Source organism: Cucurbitaria berberidis (genome assembly GCF_010015615.1).
Source record: "Cucurbitaria berberidis CBS 394.84 unplaced genomic scaffold K460scaffold_2, whole genome shotgun sequence".
Taxonomy (NCBI): domain Eukaryota; kingdom Fungi; phylum Ascomycota; class Dothideomycetes; order Pleosporales; family Cucurbitariaceae; genus Cucurbitaria; species Cucurbitaria berberidis.
The window spans coordinates 63,810-82,074 of record NW_024468936.1 but is presented as its reverse complement, the minus strand read 5'-3'; the positions used below and the strand labels follow the sequence as shown (position 1 = coordinate 82,074).

The following is an 18,265-nucleotide window of genomic DNA, read 5'->3' as shown; positions in this document are numbered from 1 at the left end:
TGACAAAGAGAATGAATGAAGTATCGAAAGTAGAGAAGTCGTTGGTGGGATAGGGAAGATTCAAATACGGCGTAAAAGAAAAGTTTTACGACTGCTAGCCTTGTTGTGAAGAAGGACACATGGGACACAGCTATTGTTCGCGGCGCTTCAATAGCTGCAAAACTCGACATTGGTGAACGTGAATGTTGGCCACGGTTGGTGAAGACGGTCGCATAGCGAACAGCGGAGATGTCGAAAATAGGAAATAAGGGAAGATACACTTGATGCAGAATAAATAGGCTCGAATCCACTCATGAGTGAGGGGCTCAAGAAACGCATACTGGGGCTTTGGAAGATGATATATTGAATGTTGTAAGAGTCACACCATGGAGAACAGCGAGCTGGCTGGGCATAGGCATCGAAGACAAGAGGAAATGGGACCAAGCTTAGGGGATACGATGTTGAAGACACCGGGAATCGAAGAGGTGAAGGGAGCGACATTTTGTACATACCAATACTGTTCCTACAGATGTTCAATCTTCTACTCGACACCGCACTTCACAAGGTGGGGCAGGGGCAACAACAACAGGGAGGTCCACTGAGGAAAATCGACGACTCGAACAGGCGAGGAACAAAGATGGATAGCACGCCGAAGAAGAGGTGAGGTTGAGTTCGGTGCGGCCAGCTGTGGTCTTAAAGGAGGATGGTCTGTAGACGACAGGTCAGCATCGCGCGACCTGCAGCCGCCCGTTGTTGCGTTTCAACGCGCCGTTTCATGACGCCTGCTGACACCAACAAGAGCCTCCCGTCGGGGGCCCGCAAGCCAACCACTTGACGGACGGCGGCGTCTTGGCGGAGACTAAGTGCACTATACCACGGCTGGGGTCAGGCATGGGGGCTATCAGAATTCTCCGGTCTCTTAAATAGATCGATTGCTAAAAAAGAATACACTTGAGTGGGATAGGCTCTAGAAACGATTTGCGACGGCCAAGAGATCTGACGTCGTGACGATTCCATCCAAGTTGGGTAGGCGCGGAACTACCCGCGCCCGCATCTTTAATAAATTTTGACCTGTTCCGCAACTTTTCCCTGACCACCTCGAGACCCAATCGAAGCCACGAAATATCCGACATACCACACTAGACACTCTACATCTCTCAGCAGCCTCGAAAGGAATCTTAATCATGTCCTCGTCCGCCCACGAGCCGTCCACCCATTCGCGCAAGCGTGTCAGGGTCTCTGGCGACGACAGCTCCGAGCCTTCTGTGTCCGACGAATCCGCCCTCGTAGCGACAAGCGTTGGCGAGTACTCCACGGAAGCCAGCGATCACGAGTCAGATACGGAGAGCGAGTTATCCGAGTCTAGCGAAGAGCCTAGTTCCGAAGAGTCGAGCGACGATGAGAACGACAATGACGACGTTGATACCGAAATGGAGGACCAGACACAGGACGGCGTGGTGAATCTGCGGGCGAACAGGGGAAAGAAGCCTGTCATGAAGCTAGACAAGGAGGAAATGGGCCCAGATATACGCGATTTTCTGAAGGAGTTCCTGCCACAACTGAAGGCTGCGAATGAGGAGCTGGAGGCGCAGAAGAAGGCCGGTACTCTGAAGAGCCTCGAGGCAACCGAGGATGAGAATGAGGAGCAATATATCGAGATGGTAGGCTGCATCCTGAGAACATGGACTGACTGTCGCTAACCTTGGCCCAGGATCTTGGACTCGGTGTCCTGGAAGCGAAAGACCCGAACGCAGCCGATAGCACCGATAGCGAGAGCGACACCGAAGACGGCGAGAAAGAAAAGGACATACTCGGCAAGCTTATGGGCCGCGAAAAGGCCATGGAGTCGTTGAAGATCCAAGAAGTACACAATACACAGGGCTCTTGAAGAATGAGAGGCGATGGACTATCTCATATCTGCCATGCCAACGCTATTCAGGCTCGCATTTTCCAGATGGGAGGCAGTAGATTCTATTACGACTCCAAGTTCCATAGATACTCGACTATTGAAGGCCACAAAACCGGAGATCCCACCCTGCTCATCGCTCCTGGTACCCACAACGTCTCGATACATCGACCAAACGTTCAGTCATGGCCATGGCCACCTTTCGCCCATGTTGCATCGGCGTTTTCATGGACCCTCGGCTCCTCAATGTACTCCCTAACCTGCTTCTTCCGCCTGAAGTCGCTGCCAAACCTCTTGTCTCTATCCTCGACCACCTTCTCAAAATCTGGCATCTGGTCCGCAGTCGTATAGCTCGTCATCAACTGCGGCGGTCCTAGTGGCAGCTTATCTCCCCGATCAGTCTGCCAGAGATGGTACACCTTTCCGTAAAGATGGACGACTTGTTCCATCTCCTTATTCTCTGCAATCTCCCATGCGGCTTCTGGGATGCCGGACGGTCTGGGCATGATCAGCATCCCGGATTTGACCTCGAAGACGTGTGAGTGCCAAAGCTTCTGCTCCTCGGCGTCCAAAGTATCGTAGAGTTTGGGCGTGATCATATACTCTGCAATGTATTTAGCACACGCTCTCGTACCAGAAGATGGTTGCAAACTTACCAATACCGATGATTCGTGCCGGCTGGTTGGGCGAGTCGTACAGGATGCACTGTCTCACGTCATCGTTCAGGTGAGCGCAGTAATGGTTCGCTTCCACAGCACCGCGCTTGGGCTCATGGGCATACGCATGAAACGCATTGAGATGGGCGCATATTCTTTTGACCGGAGCGAAATCCTGACAGATGTTACTACACACAAACAACAAAGCAGCACGACACGATGTACCTGAGAGACAGCAGCACCTGTTTCCAAGACCTTGTTCTGAAAACTCTCGGGCTCCCCAACCGCCTTGTTTGTCACAGGAAGCGCGTCCATGGTTTGCTATCTGTTGTCGTCAATGTCGGACACTGAGGTAGAGCACCTTCAGGTATATGTCAAGCCGCAATTAGAAAGCTCGGAGATCGTAAATTGACTTGCGGATTATTGGCGTGATTGATTGAACGAAACATTTAATCAAGAGCAACGTCTCTTTGTCAGACAGCAATGAAGGAAGATTGACGTCATCATGACTTTTCATTGGACCTCCACTCCACTAGAACCCTGCCCAAGGGGAACCGCGAATGGTCGGTTTGCTGCATACACATCGATCTTGTTTTCAATTGCCTTTGTATGCGTATACACAATGCAGGGAGAGTGTTTGCTGTCTAATAGCTTCTATGTTATGTACAATCAATTTGTCTCTAGCTAGCTTGCCATCTTCCACGTAGCAATCTCCCATCTCTACCTAACTATATTAGAATAGCTAGGCAACTGGTTCGAAGAAGGATCATCAGTTCATCGTATATATTCTCACAAGTTACTGCCCTAACACTATTCTTCTTCTTATATAGCGTCGAGCAATGCTTACCTACTTAAGTTATATAACCCCTCTCCAATTACTTCCCAATATGGCGGAGAGTCCAGTTCCAGACCAGAAAAGGATTTCCAAAGGTGGACTTCCGACGACAACCTTGACAGATATGCCCAATCCACCGTCTCAGGTGGCGGTCGGATGCTGCCTCCACCGCTACTTCAACTTCCCTCCGAGTACTACTCAGCAGACACTCGGCAACCTACCCTCTCAGCGACTTGTCTTCTACCTATCCTCTCATGGCAACCATATCATCAACAGAGTAGAGAAACGTAACATTCCTTGCTTAACATTCCTTGCTTAACATTCCCGTGGAGCAGAGGTGCGAAGTCTTAGAGTCCAAGTGTCGAAAGCGAAGAACCAAGATGAAGAGTGGCTCCGAAGCCAACGAAATCGCCGAAAAGGACGCGAAAGAGAATGGGGGTCTGCTAGCAAGACAAGTTTGGCGAAGGAGGGATTACACGGGGATCTTGGAGATCTTGGGAACCACCAGCATGAAAACGAAAACGGCAATGAGATTTGCCCTCAACGGCAAACATGAAGCCATGATTGTGCCACCCATTAGGAGATCCAGGATGAGCATCGGAGTCGAATGGATACGAGAAACTCGCCCCGACAGCTCAGCTGACTCGCTACCAGGTGCACCATACATACCACTAGACATTTCTACGATACGATATCGTTTGTTTTACATGAATATACATTTTTAGCCCTCAAATCGATGTGCAAGAACCGAGGTCTGAAGGTGGGGACATCCTTGGAATTCACCCGAAGAGAGAGAAGAGTTGAAAGAATTCAAGAAGTCACGACTGTTCTGAGGGTGGTGACTGGGACGGAGGACAGGATATTGCGAGCTAAACAGCAAGAGTTGCCGACCGAGGCCTAGGCGCTATTGCCCAAAATGGTAGGTAAGGGTGAATGCTTAACTGGAGCCCCACCGATATATAAACCACCACAGTCCCCAACTTCGTGTACAACGACTCCAACTCCGATTCCGGATAGTCACTCTTTCCCCCCACGCCATTATTATCACCTCCGCAAGACATCTAGCGAACGCCAAGTCGCCGCTCTTCAGTCTACCACAAGCCTGACTGCCCCGACACTCGCTCGGTTTAACAGGCTCAAATCAACCATCGCCATTCAACTGCCCTCTTCCAACCAAAGTCGACTAACCTTTACCTCGACAACATGAATCGACGCCATGCGAGTAAAAGACGCGACAAGCAAGGCTTTGCGCTTCGTGACGCCATCGAAGATCTCACGCTTAAACCAAAGCACCTGCCCTCGAGACTTCCGGAGACGTGGGTGGAGGATGAGGACGGCGACTTGCAACCAGTTTATGGGATCGAGTACGCCTACATTTATAAAGACCTGGAGCCGTATAACAGGTTTCCTCGGCTGCATCAGGAGCGAGTACACATTCGAAAGCGTGTAAGGTCTTCCCTGCTTGCGCTATGTTATAAGGCAAGATGCAATGCTGACAGCGCTCATGGCAGATCGGTCCTCCATTTCCATTTCTCGGATTGCCCGCGGAACTTCGAGTACATGTCTACCGTTATTGTCTCATCTCTTTCGAACCCATCGACTGCGAAAATACACTCCGGTCAGACTCCCAAAGGAAGCTAGGCGTCGGCCTGCTTCGGTTAAACAAACAGGTACATGCCGAGGCCGCTCAAGTGCTTTATAGGGAAAACACCTTTCGATTCTGGCGAGAATACGACTTTCTCAAGGTCATGCAACTTTTGCCCAAACACAGCTTCAACTGGCTAAAGCAGTTGACGATAGGCGCTCCATTCATGGGATTCGCGCTGTACCTTGACGAAGACGAGCTTTCTGATCTTGGCGACGGATTTGACCCACCGGGAACCATCTTGGGCTATAAATATAACGCCGAGGATTTCATACAGCATCGGTTGGTGTACGGCTTGGTGGACGTAATAGCAACTGCTCCAAACCTTCGAACCCTCAATATCGTGGTCCCACCCGATTGGAACTACCATCAGTGCTGCACCTTCTATTTCGATGGCGACAACGATGACGACAACAATCACGTCCATATCGACAATATCGGCATTTGGGATGCCATGGCCGCCTTGCTACGTCTCAAACCCTTCCTTTTGGTAACTGTCATCGATGTTTATCGACCAAATAATCTGGACCGTCACCTCCTTCGCCACGAACGCTTCATCAATCAATTGAAACGGCGACTTGGAATTTGGGATATTAGGGAGGCCGAATGTAGGTTGGATCGCGACACGATTCCGGATGGAATGTCAACACGGAACCGCGGAGAATGGGCGATGCCTACCCAGAGCTCGAGGGAGCACCCGGATGAGTACTTACGTTACCTTGCGGAGTTATTTTCGGGAAAACTGTAGCGGTGGATAACATGAACCGAGGCGGACTGGATGTGGAGACTTGAAGGTTTAACGGTTTATGATTATGAAGATGAAGATGAACATGGCAAACGGAGAAGTTGAGCCATGCCCCCAAGCGCCCAACGTGCTCATTGAATGTGAAGTTGTTAAAGAACCGCCCGTGCAACCTAATCGTTTGAATTTCAGATGGAGCCACTGCGGATGACGTCCAGCAGAGCACGGACTATATGCATTCTAAACTCTTCATAAATTTGTGTATGTGCTGTGCACGGTGACGTCGACCGCAATCTCCGCACGTGCCAGGCTCCCTCGCGCCTGCCTAACCTAAGCGAACACGTGAACGACGCTCGGGCCGCGCCTGCCTCGCGTATATAAACAGCCCGTCGCACCTTTCCCAAAAAATCATACTTGTTCGTACCTTCCCTCCCCGATCATTGGTCTCCAGCTAACAGTCCTTTTAGACCTTCTTGCGATCACCCAGCTCAATGATTGGGTTGATCTAATAGTCTCGTCTCCATTGCACAGCGGGGTACAGGATTATTACGAGCTTCGTTCGCGAATCTCGGTGGGGCAATTTTTGCTGGACTGCTTTTTAAGCACTTTTTCATTGATGCTATCGCCTTGTGCGGTGGTTCGAGGAAGGAGCGATCTCGGTGGCTGCGATTTGACCTGGTCAGACGTTGAGTTGAGTACCGCACGCTTCACTCTGTCGCAGGCTGCTGCGCTGAGCCTTGCTCCGGTGAGTGAGGCTGAAGATGTCGCACCCAGTCCACCGACTCACCACACAAACGCGGTCATTACCTAACTTCCCGGCAGTTACGCGCCTAGTCTTCCAAAAGAGCTTGAGGTTGTCGCGCAGTGCTGCCATCCGTACGCATTGTTATTCGCACACAACTGTGCGCGTGCTCCGCCAGCATCGTTCTCTCACCTTGTATTACATATATTGACGATCTGAATGCTGGATCGTATAGTGAGAATCTGTAGGACGAAAAGCGCAGCATATTTGAAAGGAAACATGGCGCAGCAGGCAACGTTGCGAGAGGTCGAGCTAGCTTTCGACGTGGCAACGCTTCTTATTCCCGATACTTTGAGCAACACAGATTTTCATTCAAATCCCTTAATGTTCTCTTTTTCTACGCTCTACGAGATCCAAGGTCTTCTATCCTGCCAACTAGTGCTGATGTTCGCAGCTTCGCAGCATAGTGCTGCGCCATTTACTTGAGCTGCCACCTACTTCATCCACACCACGCCACAGGGAACTTCCGATACTCTTCCAATAAACGCGTTCTCTTTCAATCTTCGCATTCTCATCTCGACGGATATGGCGGTCGTGGTGCCTTGGTAGACAATGCCCTAAACTTCACAGCAAACCAGCGTCGCGCGCCATTTCGCCCAACAGGGTGCAGAGCCCTAATACTGAGCCGACTGGCGCTCTGTCGGAAGCGCTCTTGTTTACTTTTCCTGCGATAGCCGCCTGAACAGCGCAACTCAAAAGCAAGTAACTCGTCAGCAGTACACTGCGAATCTTGAGCAAGGAGATCGCCCCTTGCTGTTAAGAAAAACAAAATCGCCGCACATACCCACATCAACCCAGCATATAGTACCGAGGGTCATGTAATTGACTCAATTGAGCGTTCCTAATTTCAAGTACTGGATAGGAGCCGTCAGCCATTGGGCACAGAACCACACATCATGGACCCCGTCACTTGGCTCTGCAGACGTGTATTGGAGAGCATTTTTGACTATATGTACCTAACCCTCTACCCTAACCCCCCTACTTGGCGGGTGCTTTCTCAGCAGTTCACCAAGATGTCGTGGGTCACTTTGTCTCTCACACCTCCAGCCCCGTTGCCAGTTGTTCTCCCATCCCTCGCCATTACCTATTGGCTCGTATGGATTGTTTACACCAGACGTTTCCACCCGCTGGCCAACTATCCAGGGCCCTTCTTTGCCTCAATCACCCGATGGTGGCTTATCCTTGACGTTGCAAGAGGCAGTGCGGAGAAGACACAACGACAATTGCATGCAACATTCGGTGAGTTACGTAGAAACGCTCAGTGTAGCATTGGACTGGCTGACGGGTGGTAGGCCCCATTGTCCGGATTGCGCCGAATGAGGTTGCTATAGCCGATCCCGAAGCTCTCAAGGTCATATACGCTGCTCATTCGGGCTTTACCAAGGTGAACACGCTGTGGTCAAGGAGTTCTAGAGAGCCAGGTTGACAGCTATCAGACTGACTTCTACCTTCCCTTCCGAGCCACATGGGGCAGATATCCCGATGCATTCACGAATCTGAATGAGCGCCAGCACGCCGAGCGACGCAGGATCGTCAACCGCGTTTACTCTATGTCGAATATTATACAATTAGAAGAGAGCATTGACAAGTGCAATGAAATGCTCGTCGAGAAGCTTAGCGAGTGCGCGGCAACAGGTAGAACAGTCGATCTGGCTGATTGGGTTCAATGGTGCGTTATTGGAATCACCTCTTGGGAACTGACACTGACTAGGTCAAATAGGTACGCGTTCGATGTCATTGGGGAACTTTTCTTTAGCCGTATGTTTGGCTTCATGCAGGGCGCCCACGATCATGGCGGCTATATCCGCTCATTAGACCTGCTCCTCCCCTTCATCTCTGTGGCTTGCGTCATGCCAACTTACATGCGATGGTTATTTCTTGTCAGCGGAGCCATGATACCCCGGGTTTTCAGGGCGTTGAAGGCTCTCCAGCATATCAAGAAGGCGTCCGATGCATGCGTCGCTGAGCGGCGAAGCCTCCATGGTAGCAACGGACCTGTTGAACGCACAGATATGCTAGAAGGCTTCTTCGACATTATGCGTGATAAAGGAGAGAAGAAGGACTTTGGTGAGATAGAGGTCAAGATGGAGGTTTACGGCGCCTTGTAAGCCGTTATGTTCCATCTACAACAACAGCCCACAATAACTAATAAATGATAGCATCGCCGGCTCCGACACAACCGCAGCAGCGATAACCTCCATTCTCTACCACCTCATGCGCACACCCTCAGCCTACGCTAAGCTCACTACTGAAATCGATGAAGCCATCCGATCTGGATATCTAAGTTCTCCAACTATCCAATACCATGAAGCTATCGGACTCTCATATCTCGGTGCCTGCTGCAAAGAGGGCATGCGACTGCACCCAAGTGTGGGCTTGACGCTGCCACGCCATGTCCCACAGGGAGGTCGCGTTATCGCCGGAGAATGGTTTTCTGAAGGGACTCGGGTAGGCGTTAACGCGGCGATTGTGCAGCGCGACAAGAAGGTTTTTGGAGAAGACGCAGATGAGTTTGTGCCGGAGAGATGGTTCCGCAAAGATGCGGTGAGAATGGAAAGGTACATGTTTCAGGCATGTGACCTCCTCCTTTGCCATATCACCACGGGTTTTATGCACTTGAACGCTAACACACTGTGAAGTTTGGTGGCGGAGCGAGGACGTGTATCGGGAAGAATGTAAGTGATACACAGCTGAGTACTATAGCGTAAATTGACATTGCCATAGATCTCTTTATGCGAGATATATAAGGTACTACCCCAGCTTTTACGCTCATTCCACCTCGAGCTTGCGGAGCCTGACAAGGAGTGGGAAACATACAACTACTGGTTTAACAAGCCAACCAAGGTGTACACAAAGCTGCAATGTAGAGAAAAGGTGAGTTGAAGGACTCGGAATGATTGAAGTAGATGCCTTCTCAAATAGGGCACGCGACGATACAATTGCGATACTGAAAATCCGTGAGGTACCGCATACAGTTAGATGTGCGGGGAAAGCCTAGCAAAGAGAAGAGTTCTTTAAGCTCACCTTTCTAAGTTGTTTGGCTATGCTATCTTTGAACATCTTAATTAAGGGCATATAGGCTAGCAATATGCCCCTCGTTTTGCAGATCTGCAATAGAAAGAGCTGGACAATGATGAGACTGATTTATGGAAGGAAATGCTTTGAGGCGGGGCAAATAAAAAGCCTTACGTGCCGCGGAATTTAACAAAAGGCTACGTAGGTTTAGACAGTGTACAAGGATTGTAAAGATACATGTCAGCGCTAGTACGCGCGGACTTTTGCCTACATTCGGTAGCACTACTATATAGCTCGCATACTTCGTCGCGGGAGGTGGTCTCCATTACGACGCCAGGTCGGGACTATCAAGTTCTGCGCTCGTGGTCGCAGCATGTCATTGAACCGCAATCGTAGCTAAGCTTTTCGACAAGAGAAACCCGCAAGTATGACATCGAACGTACAACCCACGCAACTTCCTCTGACCTGGATTGTAATTGCATCGTGTTTCATACTTGTCGTTGGTTTTATCCGCTTATACGATCCTCTTCGCAAATTCCCCGGACCACTCGCGGCAGCGACCACGAGACTTTACTCTGTGAAAGCTTTGTGGAGCGGACGAGAGCATGAGTTACTGCTCGGTGCCCACAAGCGATATGGTAAAAACTCCCCGGCCATCTCAGTCGAGGATCAATCGCATCTAATGACCGCCAGGCTCTGTCGTGAGATGGCAGCCAAACTTGCTTTTACTCAATGACCCCACGTTATTACCTATCATTTACAATCATCGGTCGGACAAAACGCCGCATTACAATAGCTCACTCAAAAGTGTCGAGTCTATTGTAGAAGCCAAATCGTGGAAAGTTCACCGCAATGCTAGGAAGCGCATCTCAAAACCTGTAAGTCTAAATTTGGGTAACCTTGGGATCAAATGATAACGATCTCTAGTTTTTGTTGGAGTCTATCCTGCAGGATGAAGATCTGATCGACTCTAACATCGTGTCCTGGATCGACAAGCTGGGTCAGATCTCTGCAAGCGACAAAACATTTGACTTCTCGCGATGGCCACAGTAGGTTTTCTTCCCACAAATGATCTCCAAGACCTGATAATCTAGTCTTCTGGGCCATGATCTCAACATGATTCGGCTTGTCGGCCGCCCGCTCAGCGATATGGATCCGATATCCGCTCATCTCAATAATCTTGTGCACGCTGCTCAAGACGGAGCGATAGCAGTACACACCCTGGCGAGACTTCCATGGCTGAAGAAAGCACTTTTCAACGGGCCTTTGGGACGATTCTTGACTCCGAACAGCGGCGACGGCAGCCAATTGGGGGAAGTACTCGAAGTATGGCATGCTGGAACGGCTTAGGAATACCGTTGACGACGTTTGCAGTTTCGTGATGGCCTTGTAAGAAGCGAACGTGTGGCCCCAGACGAGAATAGCAAAGCTCGCAAGCGATTGCTGGATCAGTACGTTTACATCTACTATGCAACTGCGGAAACCTTCGTGGAAAGATGCTAACACCAACTCCTTGAAGCTACATGCACGAAGCAAGAAACGAGGACGGAACACTGATCGGATCCGACGAGATCGAGGATGACATAACAAACCTACTGTACGTCCTCACCTGGAACCATATCCCGCAGAGTTCACTGACACCTGAACAGCTTCGCTGGCACCGAGACAGTAGCACACACCATCCTATCAACTGTACTACACATCTCACAAAACGCACCATGTCTCGCGAAACTCCAAAGCGAAATCAAAGATGCTGTTACCTCGTCTCTCAAAGCCGGCGAGATAGACCACCCGAACTCTCCTCTGCCATACACAACAGTGACCAAATTACCCTACCTCAACGCTTGCATTCGCGAAATCCTTCGCTTGGACCCTCCAGTCGTCAGCTACCTTCCTCGGGCGATCAAGAGCGGCGGAATCCAGTTACCCAACGGCCAGGGCTTTATCCCCGAAGGTACCGAGGTCGCCATGTCACCGTATGTAATCGGTCGGAACGAAGAGTTGTATGGACCTGATGCAGAGGGTTTTCGGCCGAGCCGGTTCCTTGAAGACTCAGACTGGGCGGGTAAGGTTTTGCCTTACGATTTCGCTTGGGGCTATGGTAATCGCAGATGTTTGGGGAAAGTCCTGGCTATGCTGATTTTGCGCAAGTCGTTGTTTGAGGTGAGTTAAGTTCTTCAAAGTAGTAGCATGATGCATGCGCTAAGACAGGCAGTTATTCCGACACTTTGAGCCGGAGGTGGTGTCTGAAGGGACTTCGAAAGCATATCTGCTATGGAGTCACAAGAACGTGGTTCTTAGATTGAGGCGCGTTGAAGTGGACTTAATGTGAGTCATATCTGTTTCTAGTGGCGCATGTTAATCATCTACTATCTCCCTCTATGGAAGCTTGAACCCTCCGCGCACCAGTTCCTGAAACGCCTTGGTTGAATCGTATTTTTCTTGTACCTTCTTCATTGAGATGACATTGTCCCGACCGTAGCTTGAAATGACGTTCTGATCTTGACTTGCATCGTTCATGAACACATAATCAAGGGAGTCGTTGGCTTTGTTTGCAGCTTGATTGACACGATCCATGATTGCTTTGCTCAAACTGTAAGCTTTGTGGTCGTCTTCTTCATGCCACCACGCCATCAGGTACTGCACCCATACTTGCGGCTCTTCACTCAGGCCAAGAGAGTTTCCGCCAAGTGCCTTTGCCGCCTTTACCGTCTGGACAGGTATCGGCTGCATGTTGAAGACGAATGTGCCAGACTGTAGTTGACTGAGAGACTGGAGTTCAGGCGCCTTGGTCGTGATGTTGTACACCTCAGTATAGAGCGTCGCGTTTGCGGCCAGGGTGGCGGTGCGCCAGTCCCATCGGGGAAGCTGGGTAATGTCAGGATTGGAGGCACCTGAAATCAAGCTCGAGTAACTGCGGATGGAGGTGGTGTCAAGGGCGATTGGGATGCTCTTGAAGACATCAAACGCTGGTGGATCCGCAAAGGGCCGAGAATAGGCGATGTTGAGAAGTACGCCGAACGAAGAGTTTGTAAGTGGTGCCTGAATCATGATGCTTGCGTCTGGATCTTGCGGGCCAAGTTGGTACTGAGAAAACGCGGAGATGAGTGCGGGAAATTGTTCGGGTGCGTAATATCGAATGCCGCCCCAGACCGCTCCGATGGCATACGTACTAATCGTAAAGTGTGTAACGACTCCAAAGTTGTTTCCCCCGCCTTTTAGTGCTTTGTAGAGATCGGTCGAGCTGGTCGCATTGGCATTAATCAGTGTACCGTTGGCAAGAATGACTTCAAAATTGACTACATTGTCGCAGGCAAGTCCGTGTCTTGATGAAAGCCAGGAGAGTCCACCTCCGAGAATGAGACCGCCGACGCCGATGTCGTCTAGTCGACCGCCAACAACGGTGACGTTGTGTGGCTCGAGTGCTTTGTAGACGTCGCCCCAGCGTGCTCCGCCGCCAACTCTAGCCACTTGTCCGATGGCATTATACTCGATTTCATTCAGCCGTGACAAGTCGATCAACACGCCATTGTCTATGTTGGAACCCCCAGGTTTGATCATGTGGCCTCCGCTTCGGATGGCAAACTGGATACTGTTGCGCGTGAGATTCTTGACCGCCTCTTGTAGACTTCTGGTGTTGTTTGCTACCACAATGCAGCTCGGAGCCCGGCGCGCATTCGTCGCCCTGAAATTTTGTTAGCAATCTCGTGGCATCTGGCCGTATATCGTTTTACCAATTCTTGTTTGCCACCTCTGTGTACCGAGTTTCATTTCGCAATATGATCTCCGACGGGAGCAGTCGCTTTAGCAACTCACAGGGTGACTCAACGATGTGCGTCGTTGCAGAGACCAGAGCAGCCACAAAGCCCAATAGCACAATCGGCAACATGGCTCCTGAATGATTGCTGCAAAAGATGAGTTAGATGGTCGATTGAAAATCTTTTCGCCCAAGACGCGTCGTCATCTTGCTTCAGGCCTACTTTCGTCGATTTGAAGACATTATGATTTGCACACAGCCTCATGCGGCTTACACTAGCGGGTGAGCGCCTCGGGGAACTAAATATCCCCTGTTAAAGGGTCTACCTTACGAAGGTCTCAATACCACTAATGGAATGCCGAGTGAGGATTCCGATACAGATTTGGGCACGGGTACGTGACAACGGTGTGGAGACATACCTAAGCCTCACCAGACTAGGGCCACAATGGGCTAGCGCAAACGGGGCGGTTAGATTAACTCACTGCAACAAGCCATTCTGGCTGAAGATATCACCTGCATCTTCCCCAGTTCTCGGGATCCTACAGTGCTGCTTGCGTGCTTATGCAGCACAACGAACAGTGCAGCCATGGGGGCTGCTAGGCAGCAGCAACGACTGGCCACATCATATCGCTTTCTGACAGCCCCCACAGAGCTCAACCGCGCAATCAATCATCCTCGATATTTATACCTGCTTGATGTAGTCACTCGAAAGCCAATTCAACCAGAACAACGGAATGGAAGGTACCGTCATCATCACCGGCGCCAATGGCTCGCTCGCTATACCAGCTGTCGCCTACCTCCTTTCCGAATTCAAGCCCCGCAACGTCATTCTCACAGTGCGCAATGATACCACCAACGACAAGAACACAGAGCAGCTACGAGCAACAATTGCCCAGGCCCCAAGCGGTGTCAATGTCACAGTTCGCAAGCTCGATCTCGCATCCCTTGCCGAGGTCCACGCGTTCGCAAAAGCGGTTGCCGCCCAGATTACCGCCAGAGAAATTCCACCACTAGCAGCGGTTATTTGGAACGCAATGAGTTGGTCCCTGCAAGGCGGACTTCAGCTCACAGGAGATGGCTACGAGCGGTCGATGGCGATCAATCACATTGCACACTTTGCCCTGACGCTGGAGCTACTGTCATCATTTGACCAAGAGCATGGCCGCATCATCTTCCTAGGCAGCGACAGTCACGAGAAATCAGCAATGCAGAAATATGCATCTGTTTTGCCCGCTGATCTTGACAAACTTGTATATCCGGAGCCAGATCGGGAAGAGGAGGTCGCTGACCGAGGGTTCCAACGTTATGGTTTATCCAAATTAGTGTCGATCATGACCATGTACGAACTGAACAGGCGGCTTGTGAAGGTAAGCATCACGTATCTTTACAGACTGCATAACTGACGCTCATGCAAGGACGGTAAAGGCCTATCTGCACTTGCGGTGGATCCTGGTGGTCTCGTTGACTCGCGCGCCTTCAGCGGTCCAGATATCCCATCGCAATGGTCGCGAAAGATTAGTGTCGTAAACTGGCTGCAGCCTCTACTGAGCTTCCTCAATCCCACCATTCGCCGCTGCACCCATGCAGCCAAGGATGTCGTCGACCTGGCCATGGGTCCGCATGGTGAGCGCCAGACAGGTTACTTCATCATGAGTAACAAGGCAGAAAGCTCCAAAGCGAGCCAAGATGAAGAGATGCAAGCCGAGCTATGGAATAGAAGCGTTGAATGGGCGGGGATTACGCAGAAGAGCACTAGTCTGACTCTATAATTGGGACGAGCTAAAGACCTTCGGAGTACGAAGATGTCTTGGCAAGATACATGGTAATCCTCATGTCTTACACAAAGGCGCGTGGCATCTTAAGAACATATATTCAATGCTTTTGTATAGACGATCGGATAGTCATACTGCTGCTGACTCGTCCACTTTTGCATCATGCGTACTACGTCATCAAACAACAAATTCGCGGCTGCGATCCTGCCGTTATGGCAGTTGTCAAGGTTCGATACACGAGAATCATGGCTTGCTTGTTACCCTGCCAGTTGGTCTACATGAGATGTACAACAAAGATCAAATCACTGACAAGTATAGTGTGGGGTCTTTCCCTTGCAACCAAGCACTATGATCTCAATATCGGTGGCACTGGTCTCGCTGCGCTCGTGGCTTCGAATTGGCTGTGCATGACGCTGATACACTCCGCATTCTGCACCTGGAAGTAAGTGTGCGAGTACCCATATGCTCAAGTCTTTCGTTCAACCCCACCATACCTCCACGGTCCGACTTGTATGCTAATTTGCTCCCGCAGTGACATCCTCGACGCTGAGATCGACAAATGTGCCGCACGTACCGCAACGCGCCCGCTTCCCTCGGGACGTTGCTCGCCCGCCAAAGCACACACGTGGTTCTATGTGCAGTTGTTCCTTGCCAACACCGCCATGTACACGCTACTTGGTCCGGCAACACATCTAACCATGTTACCATGCCTGGCTTTGTCGTTCTTTTATCCACTGTCGAAACGGTACATCCAATGGCCGCAATTTGTTCTTGCTCCGACTGTTGGCTGGCCTGTTTTTGCTGGATGGCTATCGGCGCAAGCACATGCTGGGCTTCGTGAGAAGATGGAACCATCTATATGTGGTCCGCTGTTTGCTTCGTATGCCGTGTGGACCATCTACTACGACACGTGCTACGGACTTCAAGATATCGCAGGCGACAAAGAGTCAGGCGTTGGATCGTTGGCACAGTTCCTCGGAGTAAAGTACATCAAGTCTTTCTTGCTGGGCTTGAATGTGATCGCTCTCTCGTTCTTAGGGCTTGCGGCAGAAAGGGCGCGCTGTTCACTGTTGCTGTGGACCTTGGGCATCGGGTTCTGGGCATTGAGCGTGCCGTTTCAATTCCGTGGCCTTGATCCGACAGTACCTGGCTCTGGTGGGAAGATCTTCAAGTTCAATATCACGTTGGGTATGTATGTCACCGTGGTGATATTGGCTGAGGCATGGATAGGATGAGTTTGGAAGGATACAGAGCGCGCGATCTGGAGCCGTCGAGTTTGCCAGTAAGAGAGAGCCACGCTGTTCTGCGTGAACCACGGAAAGAAGGCGATGCATACTTGATCCACAGCATACTCTAGGGCAAAACAATGCTGGCTATGGGAGAATCATATGCCCTTATCATTTGTTGCAATAGACCTATTTCTTACGAGCGCCACCTTCATCACTCGACAACTGTACCTTTTTAGAGAAGCGGAAGACCATATTCCAGGCAAGCAAAATATGGCCGCTTCATTGCTTGACTTTCGACAAGAGGAAACCGTCATTCTGTAGCGTCTGGAAAACACGAAGCGGGTCATACTTCGCTGCGATCGTCTTCATTCGCTGAATGTTCGTGGCCGGATACGTATCCAGTGGGCTCTGGTCCCGGGATGCATCGTTCATGTACAGGAACGGAATCTGCAGGTTACGAGCGGTGCTGAGTTCCTTCCACTTCTTAGTCGTCGCGATTCCTACGCTTCTTGCAACGTCGTCGTTTTTCGCATCAGTCCAGTCGACTAGGGTCGTCCACCCTATAGAATTTAGAGCGGTTTGATAACAAGCAGTGATAAACTTACATTGCTGAGATATAGGCTCCAGACCAAGAGTGTTTCCGCCGTTGGAATTACCTTGATCGACAACGTTCTTTGGGATGTGTTGTAGCACAAAGGTCATGTTAGCACCAGTTGCGGCGTGTGCAGCGGTGGCTTCGCCTTTCCAAACATTGTAGACGGACTTGTAGAGGTCTGCATCTATCTTACTGCTGGCGCCCCGGTAGTCGTGCCTGCACACCATCAGTCAGTTAGGAGCTCATATATGTTCTTCTTGATGACTGATTTACCTTGGAGCAGGTGCCGCGCTGGAACTGGATCCGCCCAATAAGTTCAACTTCTGGACCGTACCGATAGTAGATGGCACAACAGTTGCAAGAGGAGTAATTTTGTAGAATGCCTCGAAGGTTTCTGGCTTCTCAACTGGCCTTGAATATATCAGGCCCACGACGATGGATGTCAAGCTGATGACCATGGCCACAGAACCTTTGTTGTCCGGCGACTTTTGCCATTCCGCAAATGCTTCCAGTAAAGCCGGGGCTTGGTCCACGCTATGGACGTTGAGCTGATACCAGATGTTCTTGATCGGGATTGTGTGCAGATCAAACTTGGTGACGATACCTTGATTGCACACCTTTAGCCACAACACGAGGAGATAGTGGAGTTATCCACATACCAAAGTTCGGACCGCCACCTTTGAGCGCCCAGAAGAGATCACTCCTTTGCTGCGCATTGGCATTCACAATTGAACCATCTGCAAGCACCACCTATAAAAAGTTACCATCTTGCAAGCCAATCTCGGCAACACAGCACAGCACTCACTTCAAAGTTCGCGACTTTGTCAGTTGCTAGGCCAAACTCGCCAGTCCAGTAAGAGATGCCACCTCCAAGTAGCAAACCTCCAACTCCGACCTGAGCCACTCGGCCACCCACAGCGGTCACATTGTATGGGTCCAGGTATTCGTACACTTTACCCCACCGAGCACCTGGTCCAACTGTGAACGTCTTGGCATCTTTGCTAATGCTCATACTATTCATCCGAGAGAGGTCGATCAAAATGCCAGAGTCAATGCCAGCCCATCCAGGGTTCGGTGAATGTCCGCCGCTTCGAACTGCGAAAGGTATCCGGAGGAAGCTTATTATTTTCATTGCCTGCGACACTTGCAATGCCTTGGTAGGTTGAATTACGCATCGTGGACGCTCCCAGCACGTTTGCGACCTGTAATTAAGTCCTTAGCTGCGCACTCTTGCCTTGGTGCTACACTTACCAGCTCTGAGCAACCGCCTGCTGAATAGGTGCGTCCTCAAGTAATGTATTCGAGCCAAAAGCCAGGCGAGAGATCTCACAG

General features: G+C 50.5%; 11 protein-coding genes across 11 annotated transcripts; 7 read left to right on the top strand and 4 right to left on the bottom strand.

Annotated features, from left to right (window-relative positions):
- Window positions 1-47: 47 nt before the first annotated feature.
- K460DRAFT_49535 (uncharacterized protein) lies at window positions 48-621 on the bottom strand. The gene has a single exon (XM_040938458.1). It carries the CDS (start codon window positions 487-489, stop codon window positions 148-150), a length of 342 nt encoding a protein of 113 aa, XP_040789445.1. The 5' UTR covers window positions 490-621; the 3' UTR covers window positions 48-147.
- Window positions 622-1,163: 542 nt separating this feature from the next.
- On the top strand, window positions 1,164-1,867 carry K460DRAFT_278184 (uncharacterized protein; the record flags this gene model as incomplete). Its single annotated transcript, XM_040928232.1, has 2 exons — window positions 1,164-1,640; window positions 1,691-1,867. The coding sequence occupies 2 exons, from the start codon at window positions 1,164-1,166 to the stop codon at window positions 1,865-1,867; spliced, it is 654 nt and encodes a 217-aa protein (XP_040789444.1).
- A 197-nt stretch (window positions 1,868-2,064) lies between these two features.
- Window positions 2,065-2,856, bottom strand: K460DRAFT_413709 (DUF1264-domain-containing protein; the record flags this gene model as incomplete). The annotated part of the gene is made up of 3 exons (XM_040937623.1): window positions 2,065-2,489; window positions 2,542-2,716; window positions 2,767-2,856. The coding sequence occupies 3 exons, from the start codon at window positions 2,854-2,856 to the stop codon at window positions 2,065-2,067; spliced, it is 690 nt and encodes a 229-aa protein (XP_040789443.1).
- A 466-nt stretch (window positions 2,857-3,322) lies between these two features.
- Window positions 3,323-4,724, top strand: K460DRAFT_425495 (uncharacterized protein). The gene is made up of 3 exons (XM_040938232.1): window positions 3,323-3,653; window positions 3,712-4,072; window positions 4,102-4,724. The coding sequence occupies exons 1-3, from the start codon at window positions 3,381-3,383 to the stop codon at window positions 4,275-4,277; spliced, it is 810 nt and encodes a 269-aa protein (XP_040789442.1). The 5' UTR covers window positions 3,323-3,380; the 3' UTR covers window positions 4,278-4,724.
- Window position 4,725: 1 nt separating this feature from the next.
- Window positions 4,726-6,009, top strand: K460DRAFT_49520 (uncharacterized protein). Its single transcript, XM_040938457.1, has one exon. It carries the CDS (start codon window positions 5,125-5,127, stop codon window positions 5,767-5,769), a length of 645 nt encoding a protein of 214 aa, XP_040789441.1. The 5' UTR covers window positions 4,726-5,124; the 3' UTR covers window positions 5,770-6,009.
- A 1,458-nt stretch (window positions 6,010-7,467) lies between these two features.
- K460DRAFT_392362 (cytochrome P450) lies at window positions 7,468-9,634 on the top strand (the record flags this gene model as incomplete). Its single annotated transcript, XM_040935884.1, has 8 exons — window positions 7,468-7,804; window positions 7,858-7,949; window positions 8,002-8,234; window positions 8,286-8,669; window positions 8,725-9,136; window positions 9,205-9,240; window positions 9,290-9,439; window positions 9,599-9,634. The coding sequence occupies exons 1-8, from the start codon at window positions 7,516-7,518 to the stop codon at window positions 9,632-9,634; spliced, it is 1,632 nt and encodes a 543-aa protein (XP_040789440.1). The 5' UTR covers window positions 7,468-7,515.
- A 373-nt stretch (window positions 9,635-10,007) lies between these two features.
- K460DRAFT_402246 (cytochrome P450) lies at window positions 10,008-11,912 on the top strand (the record flags this gene model as incomplete). Its single annotated transcript, XM_040936511.1, has 8 exons — window positions 10,008-10,218; window positions 10,274-10,458; window positions 10,508-10,629; window positions 10,675-10,906; window positions 10,955-11,031; window positions 11,100-11,177; window positions 11,230-11,743; window positions 11,796-11,912. The coding sequence occupies 8 exons, from the start codon at window positions 10,008-10,010 to the stop codon at window positions 11,910-11,912; spliced, it is 1,536 nt and encodes a 511-aa protein (XP_040789439.1).
- K460DRAFT_383438 (putative FAD-binding oxidoreductase) lies at window positions 11,586-13,544 on the bottom strand. Its single transcript, XM_040935452.1, has 2 exons — window positions 13,315-13,544; window positions 11,586-13,265 (listed from the first exon to the last, which is right to left on the bottom strand). The coding sequence occupies exons 1-2, from the start codon at window positions 13,467-13,469 to the stop codon at window positions 11,960-11,962; spliced, it is 1,461 nt and encodes a 486-aa protein (XP_040789438.1). The 5' UTR covers window positions 13,470-13,544; the 3' UTR covers window positions 11,586-11,959.
- Window positions 13,545-13,848: 304 nt separating this feature from the next.
- On the top strand, window positions 13,849-15,398 carry K460DRAFT_303780 (short chain dehydrogenase/reductase SDR). Its single transcript, XM_040929957.1, has 2 exons — window positions 13,849-14,704; window positions 14,753-15,398. The coding sequence occupies exons 1-2, from the start codon at window positions 14,072-14,074 to the stop codon at window positions 15,104-15,106; spliced, it is 987 nt and encodes a 328-aa protein (XP_040789437.1). The 5' UTR covers window positions 13,849-14,071; the 3' UTR covers window positions 15,107-15,398.
- K460DRAFT_425483 (prenyltransferase) lies at window positions 15,272-16,530 on the top strand (the record flags this gene model as incomplete). The annotated part of the gene is given in 4 exon segments (XM_040938231.1): window positions 15,272-15,377; window positions 15,428-15,551; window positions 15,565-15,619; window positions 15,661-16,530. 4 exon segments carry the CDS (start codon window positions 15,272-15,274, stop codon window positions 16,342-16,344), a joined length of 969 nt encoding a protein of 322 aa, XP_040789436.1. The 3' UTR covers window positions 16,345-16,530.
- Window positions 16,531-16,617: 87 nt separating this feature from the next.
- On the bottom strand, window positions 16,618-18,134 carry K460DRAFT_277609 (FAD-binding domain-containing protein; the record flags this gene model as incomplete). The annotated part of the gene is made up of 5 exons (XM_040928188.1): window positions 16,618-16,898; window positions 16,944-17,149; window positions 17,207-17,537; window positions 17,593-17,683; window positions 17,739-18,134. Coding segments are annotated over 5 exons (1,305 nt in total), but the record flags the coding sequence as incomplete, so codon positions are not given.
- Window positions 18,135-18,265: the final 131 nt, after the last annotated feature.

Coding starts and splice junctions, on each gene's coding strand:
- K460DRAFT_49520 (XM_040938457.1), top strand. CDS start 5,125: ATGCAACTTTTGCCCAAACACAGCTTCAACTGGCTAAAGCAGTTGACG.
- K460DRAFT_303780 (XM_040929957.1), top strand. CDS start 14,072: ATGGAAGGTACCGTCATCATCACCGGCGCCAATGGCTCGCTCGCTATA. Junction 14,705..14,752: donor TGAACAGGCGGCTTGTGAAG/GTAAGCATCACG, acceptor CGCTCATGCAAG/GACGGTAAAGGCCTATCTGC.
- K460DRAFT_425495 (XM_040938232.1), top strand. CDS start 3,381: ATGCTTACCTACTTAAGTTATATAACCCCTCTCCAATTACTTCCCAAT. Junction 3,654..3,711: donor GCAACCATATCATCAACAGA/GTAGAGAAACGT, acceptor CCCGTGGAGCAG/AGGTGCGAAGTCTTAGAGTC. Junction 4,073..4,101: donor CATTTCTACGATACGATATC/GTTTGTTTTACA, acceptor ATACATTTTTAG/CCCTCAAATCGATGTGCAAG.
- K460DRAFT_49535 (XM_040938458.1), bottom strand. CDS start 489: ATGTACAAAATGTCGCTCCCTTCACCTCTTCGATTCCCGGTGTCTTCA.
- K460DRAFT_383438 (XM_040935452.1), bottom strand. CDS start 13,469: ATGTTGCCGATTGTGCTATTGGGCTTTGTGGCTGCTCTGGTCTCTGCA. Junction 13,266..13,314: donor GAGGTGGCAAACAAGAATTG/GTAAAACGATAT, acceptor ACAAAATTTCAG/GGCGACGAATGCGCGCCGGG.